Source organism: Panthera leo, chromosome B3 (genome assembly GCF_018350215.1).
Source record: "Panthera leo isolate Ple1 chromosome B3, P.leo_Ple1_pat1.1, whole genome shotgun sequence".
Taxonomy (NCBI): domain Eukaryota; kingdom Metazoa; phylum Chordata; class Mammalia; order Carnivora; family Felidae; genus Panthera; species Panthera leo.
In genome coordinates, this window is record NC_056684.1 from 46,017,146 (window position 1) to 46,032,865 (window position 15,720).

The 15,720-nt window shown below is 50.9% G+C and overlaps 1 protein-coding gene across 1 annotated transcript in view; it reads right to left on the reverse strand.

Moving 5' to 3' along the window:
• Positions 1-15,720, reverse strand: part of LIPC (lipase C, hepatic type) — a 159,323-nt gene that overhangs the window by 13,275 nt on the left and 130,328 nt on the right. Inside the window, exons 4-7 of the mRNA XM_042941899.1 lie at positions 12,183-12,365; positions 11,294-11,411; positions 8,823-9,056; positions 5,728-5,973 (exon numbers count right to left, since the gene is read on the reverse strand). Of these exons, the coding sequence (XP_042797833.1) occupies positions 5,728-5,973; positions 8,823-9,056; positions 11,294-11,411; positions 12,183-12,365 (781 nt within the window). The remainder of the gene's footprint in view (positions 1-5,727; positions 5,974-8,822; positions 9,057-11,293; positions 11,412-12,182; positions 12,366-15,720) is intronic.

The window sequence follows — 15,720 nt, forward strand, 5'->3', positions numbered from 1 at the left end:
CTGGGCAGGGGCGAGGGCGGGGGCAGCCGTGCTCAGAGCAGGCTGGAGGACAGGCAGGCACACGTGGTTTTGTGACCATGTGTCTTTTGCAGCTATGTGCTTATGTTGGTGCCCACATTTGGGCTTAGTACCGCACCACACATGTGATACCCCCGAAGCACTCCCGAACGAGCCTCTCCCAAATGTGCTACTTTGGCATGTGGGTGATTTTGAGCCGAAGACAATCAAGGCCCAAAAGACTCGGGAAGAGCTTCTTGCTTCCCCCTTATTTGCCCCAAAGAATTTGGAGAGGGGAGCTGGTGCAGGAAGAGAGCTCCCACAGCAGAGAGGTGCAGAGTCCGGGTGAGGCGTGGTAAGCCAGAGCTCAGACGGGCCTGTTGGTTGATTCCTGTGTCCCATTGCCTCTGCTTGGTGTGACAAGCATTTGTTTCCCAAACATCTTCCCATCTTCCTGTAAATTAATTTCCTTTTCTTTGAAGCCCCTCAGCCTGCTCCCTTCTCCTTATAAGAGGCCTCAGATGTTTGACTTCTTTAAATCTCTTGTGTCTATGTGAGGTTCTAGTCCCTATAAAATTACGGTCTTCTCCTGCAAATCTGTTTGATGTGAACTTAATTAAGAGACCAGCCAAAAGAACGTAAAAAGTGTTGAGGCACCTGGGTGGCTCAGTCGGTAAGCGTCTGACTTTGGCTCAGGTCACGATCTCACATTTTGTGTGTTCGAGCCCTGCATAAGGCTCTGCATCGACAGCTCAGAGCCTAGAGTCTGCTTCAGACTCTGTCTCCCTCTCTCGCTACCCCTCCCCTGCTTAAGCGCACTTTAGCACGTGCTCTTTCTCTCAAAAATAAATAAACATTAAAAAATTTTTTTCAAATGAACCTCAAAAGGGTCAAGGAAAAATTTTCCTCCCTGACACCCTGTTGTCATGAGCCCGGACACTTCCCCTTTCTGTGGGCAGTTGCCTCTTCTGCTGGGGTTGGAGATGAGGGAGTGTGTGTGTGGTAAGGAGTGGCATCCTGCTTCCTGCTGTTTGTGCCCTAAGTGCTTCATGTGAGAGGGCAATAAGAGCCCTCAACTGAGGGGCTGGAATCCTCTCTCTCGCACCTACTGCCACATGGCCACAAGCCCTCGTACCCTCTCTGAAGCTCAGTTTCCTCATGTGTAAAATGGGCATGTAGAGCACTGTCACAGAGTTGTTGTGAGGATGTGATGAGACGGCAGGTATAAAAGCGCCCGACTTGTAGAACGTGTTAACCCAGTGACACCTACTCCCTTCCTCTACACAGACCTTACCAGGCACGGTTCTGAGCTGCACCCATAGGTGCCACTTTTAATGGTTCACCCCCGTGCTCAGCCACATACAATCACTTTGTGGCTGAAGAAACAGGCCCACATAGGTTTTGTCACTAGGTCAAGGTCACATATAAGGTTGGCAACAAAGCCAAATTCTGGACATTCCTTATTCCCAATCTCAAGCCTGTGCTGTGTCTACTACACCCATGAGTTTTTCTAGACCTCTCCGTGGAAATCAGCAAAAACCTTCCAAAGAAGTCATCGAGAGAAGCCAAAGACAAACAGACCACCGCCCTCCCCCCCCAACCCCACCACCCAAAGTCAGAGTTTGTCTGGTCAGCCAGGAGGAAAGAGTACTCAAGGAAGTTTGCATAGGTGGCATGAGGCTCAGAGTGTAGGGAGAGAGGGGGAGGAACAGGGAGAGGGAGAGCAGAAGGGGGAGGGGGAGGGAGGGAGAGGGAGAGAGAGAGAGAGAGAGAGAGAGAGAGGGAGAGAAGGGGAAGAACCTGCCTTGGTGCTATGCTCAGGAGGCCATGTGAAGGGGAAGAGCAAGGGCCATGGAATCAGTGAGACCTGGGGTCACACGCTGCATTTGCTACTCACAAACTGTGTGACTATGGGAAGCCTTAATCTCTCTGGATCTCAATTTATTTATTGGGAAATTCACCATAATTCGTTCCCAGCCCCACCCGTTTCAATCTCTGTCTCCCTGTCTCCCTGTTTGGGTTGTCACAAGGATTAAATGATAAAGGAGTACGACATACCCTTCATGGAGCCTGGACAGAATAGGCCCCCTTAAACACAACCTTCCTCACCTCCTACTGGCCTCGTCCTACCCCAGGAGATTAATTAGATGTGGCCTTTGCTAAACAGGACTTCCTCAGGATGGATATGTTCCCCTCTCTTCTCTCTTAGAACCCAGGCTTCTAGGGGCCTCTGGGTGGCTCAGTTGGTTGAACATCTGACTCTTGATTTTGACTCAGGTCATGATCCCAGGGTTGTGGAATTGAGCCCCACATTGGGCTCTGTGCTTGGGATTCTCTCTTCTCTCTCTCTCTCTTTCTCTCTCTCTCTCTCTCTGTTCACCTCCCCCCGACCGTGTCTCTCCCCTGCTGGAGTGTGCTCCTGTGCTTTTTTTTCTCTCTCTTTCAAATAAAAATGAACAAACAAACAAACAAAGCAAAACACAAGCTCCCGGACTGGTGAGGGTTCTTCCTGCGAGACTGAAAATGGAAGTGGACAATAAACTGCCTTGCGTCACTCTCCCCATTCTCTTCCGCTGCTGTGTGTTCTCCCAGTGGCCCTGGGTTCTGGCGAGCCAGCAGTTGTAGGAAACAGATCCTTTGATGGTTTTGTTGAAATATCTTGGGAGGCAGAGGTGGGAAGGTTAAGTTAGTCACCCTTTGTGAAGCTACAATCAGGAGGTGATGTTTATCTTGCCCAGCCAGATCCTGCACTAAAATATATCGTGCAATTAGATGTTCTTGAAAAATATGAATTACGGGTTCTCTGTAACCAGGGTTGGGCAAGTCTCTTCTTTTAAGAATCTATAAGTATTCATCAAATACCAGAGAAATAGGTTTGGGGGGCCCAAGTCAGAGATGATCATGACCATGATGGGTGGAGAGAGGTGTAGTTATGGGGACCTAGATTAAAGGCCTCGTGCCAGTACCATCGATAGAACTTTCTGGGATGATGGAAGTGATCCATTTTTGTGGTCTCTGATCTAGCGGCCACTTATTTGAGCACTTGGAAGGCGGTGTGATTGGGGAATCGAATTTTTTATCGTATTTAATTCTAAGTAATTTAAATCACCACGTATGGTGAGCAGCTACCATACTGGATGATGCAGCATTATATGGACCGCAGTGTCCCATGAGCAGCTGCTCCTGACCAGGCAGTCTCAACTGGGGATAATTTCTGGCCATACCTAGGACAGCTTGATGTGACTCCAGGGATGCTGCTCCCCACCAACGAACAGAATAGGATTTTGCTCACTGGAAGGACTGAAGCAGAACCAGGGAGGATTTGGAGGCCCCAAAGAAGGGAGGGTGTAGTGCAGGTTACAGCTTGTCACAGGAGTCTCGGTTAGAGGCCAACGTGAGTTCTGACCAGTTTCAGACAGTCCTGCCTCATAGCCTCCGTATCACTGGCCTCGTGGGTCCCGTGAACATCAGAAGTGTCTGGAGCAAGATCAGTAGTTGGCAATAAAGACACCTGATTTTTGTCTCCAAGTGACTCATGGCCCATCTTCCTGGGATAGCGCTGAGCATCGACATGTGGGAGGTGGCTGGTCTCCACTGAGCCCTGTGAAGTAGGGACTCTGCCTACTCTGGCTCAACTTATGCTTGAAAAATGAATGAATGGATGAACACATGGGCTTTTGGGAGCTGCTGGGGTGGGGTGGTGCTGCCCTAATGCAACTCTCTGGTCCTCCTTCATAGGAAAGAGAGCCCTGTGAGCTCACACCAGTGGTGTGTGGTGGTCGGGCACGTGGGTCCTTGGTAAAAGGAAGGAACTCAGCCTGGCTGTGTCTACTGGTCTTCCTTTCCCCTCTTCCTTCTCTGTGTGCTTGCCTGGCCCCGCCCCCCATGGCGCCCCCAGTTCTAAGCCCCCCCATAGATGTCCTCTGACTAGACCAAACTCTTCACTTCAGACACACACCTCAGCTCTGGAAGGTGAAAAATGGCCTCCTTTCTTCTCAGCTGATGTCAAGGAGAAAACAAAGCCTTCCCCTTCTTCTCTCCTCCTTCCTTCACCCACACGAACAGACCAGGGGCAGATTACTGAGTTTAAAAATCACTCAGCCAGTTGTTTGGAGGTCCAGATCTAAATGCTGACTATCAGAAATTTACTTTGTGTCCCTGGGCAAATATTTCCCCCATCTGGGCCTGGGTATCTGCGTCCATGAAATGGCAGGGTAGAACAGTCTCTAGAAATGCTAACATTCCACGATTTAAAGTAGATCCAGAGAAATGTGATTATCAGAGGGGCTTAATCACTCCAGGCAGCTTTGCCATTTAAAAGAGGAGATGGTTAACCCAAATGAGTGTCTAATTGGCAGCCTGCGGTGGGAAAGCTCCCTTAAGCAGGAGGCCTTCCAAGTTCACTCGCCTGATCTGGGGTGGTACCTTTCCCTCCTCCACCCCCAAAGGGTCAGACAGCAGAGGGGACCCTCTGTCCCCTCAGGCAGGAAAGGTCCACCTTCACTATAATGCTCTCAGAAGCTATCAGCTGCCCACAGCGGATTTCTGTCATTCCTGGGCTTCACGGAAGGGAAATTTGGCTAGAGAGCAGAAGTTCAGATAAACAGGAATCCTGTGCCTAAAAAATAAATCGCCTGGGAACTTGAACTTGCTAGTGTGATAATAAAAGGAATAGAGGCTGGGGGTCGGATGCACCTGGCTCTTGGCCTCCTTCCAGGCTGTATGGTCGTGGGTGGGTCACTCCACCCAAGCTGTGCTTCCCTCCTCTTTAAAATGAGATCATAACCGGCCCTGCTGACCTTGCTTGGCTGCTGTGGGGACCACAAAGAGTTGACGGCTGCATCTGATGTTTTGTATAAAATGCAGTACACATAAATGCAAAGTGGTGGTGATGGCGTGTTCACCTTCTGCAGCTACAAATATTCTGCAAGGTAATAATCAAAAAGTGCAGGGCCGAGCTCCTCCCGGCACCGGTGAGCATGTGCAGTGAAACAGTAAGACGCTAAATCACTCACGAGCTGTTTAAAGGATTAGACAGAAATGTTAATAGCAACAGATGTCAGCTTGTTCACTCAAGGAGGACACGACTCTGGCTTCACTGGAGCATTTCTCTGCTGGCTCCAGCCCCAAACGAGGCCACGGCTCTGACCTCTGGTTCAACCCAGAGTGGTCGGGGCTTGGTTTCTGCCCTGAGGTTAAGGATCTGATTGTGAAAGTTGGAAGAAGCCAAACTTCATCTTGGGAGGGTCTCAGTAGAGCAGTAATGTCCGTAAGATCGGCTGATCCAAACTTTAGAGGAAATGAGAAGCTATAAACATAGCCTGGAGCCTTGCTTTTTTTTTTTTTTTTTTTCCACGGAGGCTGTGAGCAGAGCTGAGAGCACTTGCTTCTAGTTGGGGTTTGAAGACACCTCCAGGTCCTTGCACAGTGAGACCTGGGTGGTCAGAGTAACTGCTCAGGGCCTTCCGGATCTAACATTCTAGGGCACCATGAACATGGATGGATGAAGAGAGGCTGACCCAAGGATTGTTCCAGAAAGTATCAAGTTTTCTCCTCCTAGCACTTGGCAGCAAGGTGGACACGAGAGAGAGGCCGTGTCCACATCACCGTCTGGAATCTTTGGTTTTAGAAGCACTGAAAGAGCAGAGTCTGAAGTAGCCTCAGGAAAAGACTCAGGGGAACTTCTGACCCTTCCGAAGAGTGGCTGCCTCATGGGCCACCCACACTCACCTTTGAAGGGGGACTGGGCCCGCGTCGCGAGGAAGAGCTTCTTGCTCTTCTTGCCCTGCCACTCCTGGCGGACGTGGTAGCCCAGCGTGTTGCAGTGTCCCTTCTTGCAGCTCAGGCACAGGCCCTGGCTGAAGGTGCCCATGTCGCTGCACTGGTATGCCGTGCTCTGCATGCTGGCGTGCAGCAGGGAGTCGATGAAGAGGTGTACTGAGCGCTCATGGGAGCATTTTATGGTCTGAGTGATGGCTGCAACACAGGGCAGGAACGATGTTATAACCCCTTGATCCAAAGTACCCCCAACCCAAAGGATGATTGTTTTCAGCGCAGATCAGTGGCATGTTGGGAAGGAGGGGGGCGGTTGCTGAGGCTGACCCACTCATCGACTGAAAACTACAGGAGTGGACCCCTCCCAGTCACGTGGTGGAGAGTTGTCACCCCAGGCACCTCAGGGGTGGGGGGCTCCTGAGGGCACCCTGGTGTTTAAATAGGAAGCCTAAGTCACTAAGAAAACACTGAATTATTTAGGAAAACAGGGTAGTGTAATTTATTAAAAAAATATTTATGTCTTGGGGCGCCTGGGTGGCTCAGTCGGTTAAGAATTCTACTCTTGGTTTCGGCTCAGGTCATGATCTCACGGTTCATGAGATTGAGCCCAGCGTCAGGCTCCTTGCTAACAGTGTGGAACCTACTTGGGATTCTCTCTCTCCCTCTCTCTCTCTGCCTGCCTGCTCCCCGCTCCCCCTGCTCACACTCGCTTTCTTGCAAAATAAATAACCTTAAAAAATATATGTTTATGTCTTAAATGGTTAAAAATGTGCACGGGCTGATGCCTTGGGTTGAATTAGCTGGAACAGGCTTGTGTGGAATGTCTCTTAACAAAGCTAGGAAAATGACTGCCAGGTTACTCTTGGGGCTCAGCTAATGGTCTGGTGAAAACTGAGGTCTCTCCCACAATGTCTACTCTCTGCCCTAAAGCAGCCATTGCCTCCATTGGGTAACTGGCCTATAAAACCAGCAAGGGGATTGGCCTCTAGAAGGATACATCCTAGCAACCAGGTTTGCATGGGCCTAAACCAAAACAGCTAGTTTAGGAAGTTTATCTAGCATGGATTTTTGACCTTTTTTTTTTTTTTTTAACTCTCCAAATCTTAACCTAGTCTTTAATAAATTATTCCTAAGGAATGTTGAAGAACCACCATAAGGTATGTAAAGTACCTGATGTGGAGGTACAGCACAGGTCACTCTGCCTAAAGGTACTGAAGGCTAAATGCCAAGATTGGACACCTTAATTCTTGGACTAGTGCTGCATTTGTTGTGCACCTACTATGAGGCAGGTACCATGCTGAGGGCTTTCACTCATCCACTTTCTGAATCTTCTCCACCGCTCCTTGAGGCAGCTGTTATAGATGAGAAAATGGAGCTTCAAAGGCATTCACTAACTCATTCAAGCTCACCTAGCCAGGAGGTGTTGAGGTGCTAAAGCAGTTACCAAACTACCTTCTGTTCAGGTGTGTCGGGAGAACCACCCCAGAACAGGATCGCTTTAAAAAAATTTTTTTTTAACATTTATTTATCATTGAGAGACAGAGAGACACAGAGCGTGAGCAGGGGAGTGGCAGAGAGAGGGGCAGACACAGGATCTCAAGTAGGCTCCAGGCTCCGAGCTGTCAGCATAGAGCCTGACACGGGGCTTGAACCCACAAACCACGAGATCATGACCCGAGCCGAAGTCGGTCGCTTAACCAACTGAGCCACCCAGGTGTCCAGAGAATGGGATCACTTTTAAACTTAAAGGTGAAGAAAACTGAGAAAAACCACCTCAAAACTGGGCAAGCAAAATAAACATACTTGGTTCCATCACTCTGAAGGTTAGTACAAGAGAGCAAATGGCACTAAGTGGTCAGAGAGGTACTTAAAACTAGTACTTAACTAGGCAACTAGTTACTAATCCTAGAGGCCTGTGTTGAGCGTTGGGAGAGAGTAGATCTTGGAAGAGGGCTGGTTGGTCAGCTGGTGATGGAACAGGACCCGTGAATGACTGGAGGGACACTAATGGGAGGGGTATGTAAGGAATGGCGAGGGGGAGTTCCCAGAAGGTTCTGTCAGGCGTGGGTGGGTGGAAGGCTGGGACGCCGGCCAAAATGAGATAATGTTGAGTGTGAAGGTCATTCTGATGCTGGAGAGGTGAAGGTGGTGATATAATCACAAGAGAGCATGTTCTCAGCTTGGTTTGGGATGATGGAGGTGGGAAGAAGGTGAGCGGGGGTGGAGGTCTCCAGCTGGCTTAGTGTGAGTTGGCATGTTTTCAGCAGGATGATATTTTATAATAATGAGAAATTTGGAATGCCTATGGAATGTATGAGTTTTGCTGACAGTTTTGTTCGTTAATCCTGTGCATGTTGTCAATGTGCATGTTCTTGGTTCAGTCTCAGATCTGAGAGAGAAGTGGGATCACAGCCCAGATCATGCCACAATCCAGTTCCTGCCCCAGTGTAAAGGAAGTGACAAATTAGAGCTGAACTTTGAATCCGAAGAATCCCAGGAAGGTCCTGTGGGGCCAGCTAGATGAAACCTCATGAGAGTGGAAGAGTGGAAGAGGGGTACTGCCACGCCAGTCAGACCAAGGATCAAGAAGCTATGCTCGATTAAGTGCGTCCAGAATAGAGAAAGTGCCCCAGAATAGACAAAGTCCCCCGGGGTGAGGAAGCTTCTAGAGAAGGAGAAATAACCACAGGCATCAGGACTCCACTTTCAGAAGTGGTAGTACCCCTGGAAAGACTTTGTTGCATACACTGGGTGGGGCTAAGAGGCAGGGATCCCTTCCTGGGGCTCCCCAGCTCACCGTCGGTACTTAGCCTCCAGTAACCACTGCCAGTTAAAAGTAGGGCCTCCTGGGGGGACACCAGCCCTTACCCACTCCCACAAGCCCTCTCTCCTAGTGGGTTTGGTGACCATATACCCTGGGCGCCGACCCTTGCTCAACGGTTCCCAGAGTCCCACAGAGCCGGAGATTCACTGGGTCTGGGGGCGGCATACAGGTGTGGGAGGTAGAAGCCAGTGCAGGCTAGTGCTCTCGGCCTGGCCCTCCTTCTCACCATTTAAGCCGTGCTTGCTAATGTGTTTGTAGAGCTGTAGGAAGTGGCAGCCAGGTTGGAAGTAGCCCCCATTGGGGTAGAAGTCATAGTGTGCTATGGGCTGTTTGATGCCCACGCTCAGGCCCATGTGCTCCCGGGTAAAGGTGTGAATGGCGTCCACAAAATTGGCATCATCTGGTGAAAGACGGTCACTGGGCGAAGATCCCTCAAACAGAGGGCCCGCGGCATCCAGCCCTAACAGGAAAGCAACGGTAAGGGTTAGGTGGAAGCAAGGGGAAACAAGGAGAATGCCCTTTTTAGTTTTTTGATGTTATTATACATTCACGAGCTAGCAGGAAGAAGAAAATCCTAGGGGATAAGCTTTCTCTAGAAAATCTTGCTATAACCTTTCGCAGTAAAACCACAGTAATTCATGGTGCCGAAAATTAGACACAGGCTGTGCGTTATCTAATGGGGAGAGAGGTCTGCTGGAACTATCCAGTGGTAGAAATAAGGTTATGAGGGAATGCTTGATTTATTTAAGCGAATCAATTTTAAGTACCTCTCAAGCTACTTTCAAGAGCATCTGTTTGCATACAAAAAAAAGCCCGCTGTGCTTATTGTAAGTAGTTCTAACCTATCCAACAAAGAAGGAGTTTATTTGCCTGTATGTTGTCAACAATTTCCCTAAATGAGCTGGCTTTTCTCCTACACCAGTGTCATTTCCTTGGACTGTCCAGAACAGCCTTGGGACATCACTGTTCCCCGGTGAAAATGTCATGAGCAAATAGGACGGCTCAAAGCTCTGGTCAAGTGACAGATGTGTGTGCATGAGACTAAGCGCAGCTCCTGGCTGACTGTAGTTGGGGAGTATTTATGCACTCAGAGTTTTTCCTCTGTCTTTTTTCCTTCACCTTCACTGCAAGGCCCTTTGATGTCCCACATCAGCCCTAGCTTCCATCCCTGTTGGGGGTGAAGGAATTGATAGGGGGCGGTGAGAGCGCCTGTCTCCAGCTCTCACCCATGGTTACAAATGAAAGATGTCTTGGTGTGATTTTATTCTGTTCTTCATGGGTATGAGTATGAGATGACAGCAGTGATTAGCTGTCCTGCCGCCTCTGACATGAGTGAGCCTGGCTAATAATGCCTGATGTGGCCCATGACGCCAGCCAGAGTGGAGAGGGTGCTGGGGCCTGGGGTCACCTCCCTGCGGTTCTGACTTAGCCTTCGAGGCCTGGTTGCTTGGCAATGGGTCTCATTGGCCTTCTGTGGAAGGTCTGGTCACCCCCAGCCTATGGAGGGTTAAATCACAGAGGTGGGGCCATGAACAGTGGCCTGTGAAGCAGGGCTCCCCAGTCACCAGCAAGATAAAAAATAAATAAATAAAATAAGGGTGAGGAAGTGAGTTCTCATAATGACAAATTTCTTTCTTTTAAATGTCTGCCATTATCTTTTAACTTCTTCTTTGGTGAAGTGATGGGAATCATAGATGTCAGCTGCCAAAAATGTTCTGACTTGATAAAGTTAAAGGCCACAACAACGCTAGTCATCTCAAATTTCCTTTGAATTGTTTTAGCCTGTGAAGTATTATTGCTTTGACCTGCTAGGTCTTGAAGGATGAGTAGGAGTTTGGTGGCTAGACCAGGGCTGGGTGGGTAAGTGGTAGTAAAAAGTTCCAGGCAAAAAGAAAAGGACAGGCAAAGGCCCAGAAGCATAGAAGGCAATGGCATGTTTGTGAAGTGGAGAAAGACCTAGTGTCATGGATGCCTGGGACTACAGGGAGGGAACGGCTGGAGGGGAGGTCCGAGAACTCTGGGGCCTTGTTTGGGCTTTCTGAGTTTCGTCCTGTGGGTATCTGGGGGCCTTGGGGACTTGGTTAGGGAAATATCTGGTGAGACGTGTTCTTCAAAAACAGAACTGTGGGGCAGCATGGGGGATGAGGTCGGTGTCTATGATGCCTGGGGGGAAAGACCTTCTCACACAACCCCAGTTCTTTCTGGGTATCTGGGGCTGTTCCCAAGTGAGTGTAGAGCTCCCTGCCTCAGTCCAAATAGGTCCCAGAGTAAGACCCGTATGTTTCACAAACGTGGCTGATGTTACTGCACATTTCAGCCTGTGATTTTTTAACTTGCTCATATTGGGCTTTTTAAACTACAGGTTGAAAAACTCTTTGCTGGTAGAACAGTGTATAGAAAGCCTACTTTTTAGGTCCTATTTGGCATGACTACGAGAGGCACCTGTTGGAGGAGAGGCACCAGATGTTGAGGCTGTAATTTATTCTGAATTCTCGAGGAACAGCAGTTTGTGACAGTGGTCATGTTTGACGCCCTGTAACCAGTCTTCCTGTGAACACCGGTGCCGCGTGAAGGAAGCTGGGGACCTGGTAATTACGGGATTGCTGTAGAAGCGGGTCCTGCACACGACCACCCCCGCCTCTCCCCCCGCCCCCCTCTCCCCGCCCCCCGTGGTTGTTAGTTATCAGGCACGGTTACCTGTAATTCTCCCGATCTTGTGCTTTCCGCCGATGTAACTGCCAGCGAATCCTGCGACATGTGCACCCAGGCTGTACCCAATTAGGTGTACATTGCTTCGAGAAAATTGAACAGATTCCTGGAAGACAGAGGCAAGATGGTTACAGGGGAGAGCTGCTGGATGGTAACCTCGTGTGGGTCCAGCTTGTTCTTGGCTCCCACCCTGTTCTTTGCGCTGGGTGGCAAATGAGGTGCTTAATTCATCCTTCAGACCCAAACTGGTTTCTCACCTTTTTTTTTTTTTTTTAAGTTTATTCATTTTGAGAGAGAGAGAGAGTGCACAAGCAGGTGACGGGGAGAGAGAAGGAGACACAGAATCCAAAACAAGCTCTGTGCCATGAGCTCAGAGCCCCACATGGGGCCTGAACTCACGAACTGTGAGATCATGACCTGAGCTGACATCAGATGCTTAACCGACTGAGCCACCTCGGCGCCCCTGGTTTCTCACTTTTGCTGGCTCCCACCTTTCAGTCTCAGCTACCTGGGACCCTGCCTGGTGATGCTGCCCCTCTGCCTGCCTTTATTAGCACCTTAATGCCTTGCACGGTGATCCTGTTCATTTGCGTGGGGTTTGATGGTGTTACAGGTATGTTTGGATCCCTCAGCACACCCTAGGGAGTGAGCATAAAAGAAACAGTGGATGGGAGAGGGGAAGATAGTTCTGCAAAACAGGGGTTTAAGCAAGGCATCTGAGGGAAACCTGATGTCCCATCTCCACCCCTGCCCTCCCATTTCTACAGGGTTAGCAGAGCTGTCCTCCCGCCTGGGCTGCTTGGAGACCAGCTTAATTCACTGACACTTACGGGAAGGGAGAGGAAGGGAGGGAAGGGGAGGTCGGGGCAGGGCTCACCTCCAGCCACCGGATGAGAGCGGCCACCTCACGGCCCACGAGGCGGGTGTTGTGGACAGCCATGGTGTAGTGGTGGTAGGCCAGGGTGAGCCAGTCCGCCAGCCCCACGTTCACTGGCTGGGCCAGCCCAGACTTCAGTGCGGCAACCATCTGCCAGATCCAGTCTTCCAGAAAGCCATCCACCTGCACGTGGGCCCACAGAGTAGTCAGTGTAACCGGGAGGGGCCAGAGGGGCCTCTTCTTTCTCTCGCTTCACTTTTTAAATTCTCCAAGTCTTGGCTAACTAATGCTGGATCCTTCTTTCCAGAAAAAAAGGCTTCGGGAGGGGTCTCTCGACCTTGGCACTACTGACATTTTGGGCCAGATCCTTCTTCTTGTGGGGGCTGTCCTGTGCGTTGTAGCATATCCAGCAGCATCTCTGGTCTCTGCCACATAGGTGCCAGCAGTACCCTTCCCTCCAAGCTGTGAAAACCAACAATGTCTCCAGGCTTTGCCAAATGTCCCCTGGGGGCGACCCCTGGCCTCCAACTGAGAGCTGTTCTCTTAATGTGTCCCTATTTTAAGAGTTTCTGAGCCTTAAAATCATGGAAAAGTCTGTGTAACCAGGTGCTAAAGCTGACCTATCCTTTGAGCATCAGCTCTGGTACCTTCAGCTCCGGGAGGGAGGCCTGCTGGGCCATGGCCACAGCCACGGCTCTGAATCCCAGCTCCTTTGCTCTCCTCTGGCCCACTCATCTGCTCGCTTTCGAGGGAATAAAGCACCATGGGCTGGAGCATGGCAGGAGCTCAATACCCGTTTATGGAGAAACTTTCTGTGTATGCGCCTTGTTTGAGAACCAGCCTGCAGGGTACTCCTGACAGGCTCACAGAACAAAGACATTTGTGTTGCGCCTGCAAGGACAAATAGGAGTTCACTTACAAGAATAAGGGTGGGCTGGTGAGTGTGGGGCACGGCTGTCTAGGGTGGTCCAGGAAGAAGGAAGAGCACACAGAGTTAGGAAAGGGCCCCGTGGTGTGTTTAGGGAAAGAGTCTGGTGTGGCTCAAGACTAGACAGTGGGAGGCGAGGCTGCAGAACAATACTGATGACGCGGCAGGTCATTCCTAGGTCAGGTGGGTCCACTTACTCATGTTCACCCAGTGCTTTTCATGTGCGTAGGGCACCTTGGGTTCAAATCCAGACTCTGTCAGTTACTAGCTGCGTGGCCTTAGGCAAGTTAGTTAACTTTTCCATGCCTCAGTTTCCCCATCTGGAAATGGGGAAAATAATAGTGCTTTTTCCAGGATTGTCGTGAAGATGAAATCAGTTAATAGATGGAAAGCACTTAGAACGCCGCCTGGAATGTAGTAAGCACTCAGGAGATGTTAGTTACGCAGAGTTATTTAGTTATGCAGTTATGTTAATAGTTATTTACATAGCGATGCAGCTGTTGTTGTTGTTATTACTAGTAGTAATAGATATATTCCCATCTAGATTTTAAGAATGAAGAGTGCATTCTGGTAAAAGACCCTGGCAAGAAAACCCTGCTATCTTCATGTAGCATTTTGTAAACAAGATACTTATTTAGTCATTAATTCAGTTAACAAATATTTTTGGAGCACCTTACATATAATGGATACTGTTCCGAAGGAGAAGAGGGAGAATACTGTAGGCAGAAAGCATAGCCTGAGCCAAGGCCAAGAGGAGAGAAATCACAGGAGAGTGGAACGAGCTCTAAGCAGTTGAGTGTTGCTGGAGTCTAAGTGGGGCGCAGGGAAGGTGAGGGGAGGCAGGGAGGGTGATGGGGGCAGGAGGAGTGAGGAGGGCAGGAAGAGTGAGGAGGGCAGGAAGAGTGAGGGGAGCAGAGAGGGTGAGGGGGGCTGGGAAGGTGAGGGGGACAGGGAGGGTGAGGGGGGCAAGGAAGGTGAGGGGGGCAGGGAGGGTGATGGGGGCAGGAGGAGTGAGGAGGGCAGGAAGAGTGAGGGGGGAAGGGAAGGTGAGGGGGGCAGGGAGGGTGAGGGAGGCAGGGAGGGTGAGGGTGAGGGGGGCAGGGAAGGTGAGGGGGGCAGGAAGGGTGATGGGGGCAGGAGGAGTGAGGAGGGCAGGAAGAGTGAGGGGAGCAGAGAGGGTGAGGGGGGCAGGGAAGGTGAGGGGGGCAGGGAGGGTGATGGAGGCAGGGAAGGTGAGGGGGGCAGGAGGAGTGAGGAGGGCAGGAAGAGTGAGGGGGGAAGGGAAGGTGAGGGGGGCAGGAAGAGTGATGGGGGCAGGGAAAGTGAAGGGGGCAGGGAGGGTGAGGGGGGCAGGGAAGGTGAGGGGGGCAGGAAGGGTGATGGGGGCAGGAGGAGTGAGGAGAGCAGGAAGAGTGAGGGGAGCAGAGAGGGTGAGGGGGGCAGGGAAGGTGAGGGGGGCAGGGAGGGTGATGGGGGCAGGGAGGGTGAGGAGGGCAGGAAGAGTGAGGGGGGAAGGGAAGGTGAGGGGGGCAGGAAGAGTGATGGGGGCAGGGAAAGTGAAGGGGGCAGGGAGGGTGAGGGGGGCAGGGAAGGTGAGGGGGACAGGAAGGGTGATGGGGGCAGGAGGAATGAGGAGGGCAGGAAGAGTGAGGGGAGCAGAGAGGGTGAGGGGGGCAGGGAAGGTGAGGGGGGCCGGGAGGGTGATGGGGGCAGGGAGGGTGAGGAGGGCAGGAAGAGTGAGGGGGGAAGGGAAGGTGAGGGGGGCAGGAAGAGTGATGGGGGCAGGGAAAGTGAAGGGGGCAGGGAGGGTGAGGGGGGCAGGGAAGGTGAGGGGGGCAGGGAGGGTGAGGGGTCAGGGAGTGTGTAGTGGGCAGGGTCAGAGGGAGAGCACCTGGAAGAAGCCCCAGCTGTGCTGTGTGCAGCCTTTGTGACTTGGTGGCTCTCAGCTCCAGCTTCTCCTCCACCCCTTCGCACATCTCTCCTCTGGATGCATTCCTTCCTTCCCCCTTTCTCTCTGTTTTCTTGTAAGGAAAGTCTGTTTGGCTAAAGCAGCTGAAGAAATAGGATACTCTTCTCTACAGTGACTTGCCTCCTTCTAATCCATATCTTCCCGCAGGGTTCCCATTGGAGAGAGTCTGCTCTTTGCTTCCCTTTAAAAACATGTTTCATCTTAGCATTCTGCCCTCTGTTTTTCTTAAAGAAGCATGGATTGAGCTCCTACTCCAGCTGGAGAAAGCCACAGCTAGGAGTTTGCAGTGTGAAGCCTGCTGCAGAATCGGGGGGCCCATTCAAACCCCTCTGACAAAGGCCCAGTGAACTAGGAGTCTTTGAGAGTGTGAACTTGGAGTGTGAGTGTTCTGGGTGAATTTGTGTCCACTGTTGGCTGTGACTATGGTAGCTGCTTGACCTCTCCGAGTGCATTTTCCTGATGTGAGAGATACTAACCCACCTCGTAGGGAGGTGTGGGGATTAAATGGGTTGATGTATAATGTAAAGGGTCTAACTTATGGTAAGGCCTCAATCTATGTTAGGTCTCTTCTTTAGCAGCAGGAAAACCCATCACCACCCTCACTGTGGACCCTGGGGTGTTAGGAACCTCCACTTCCTTAG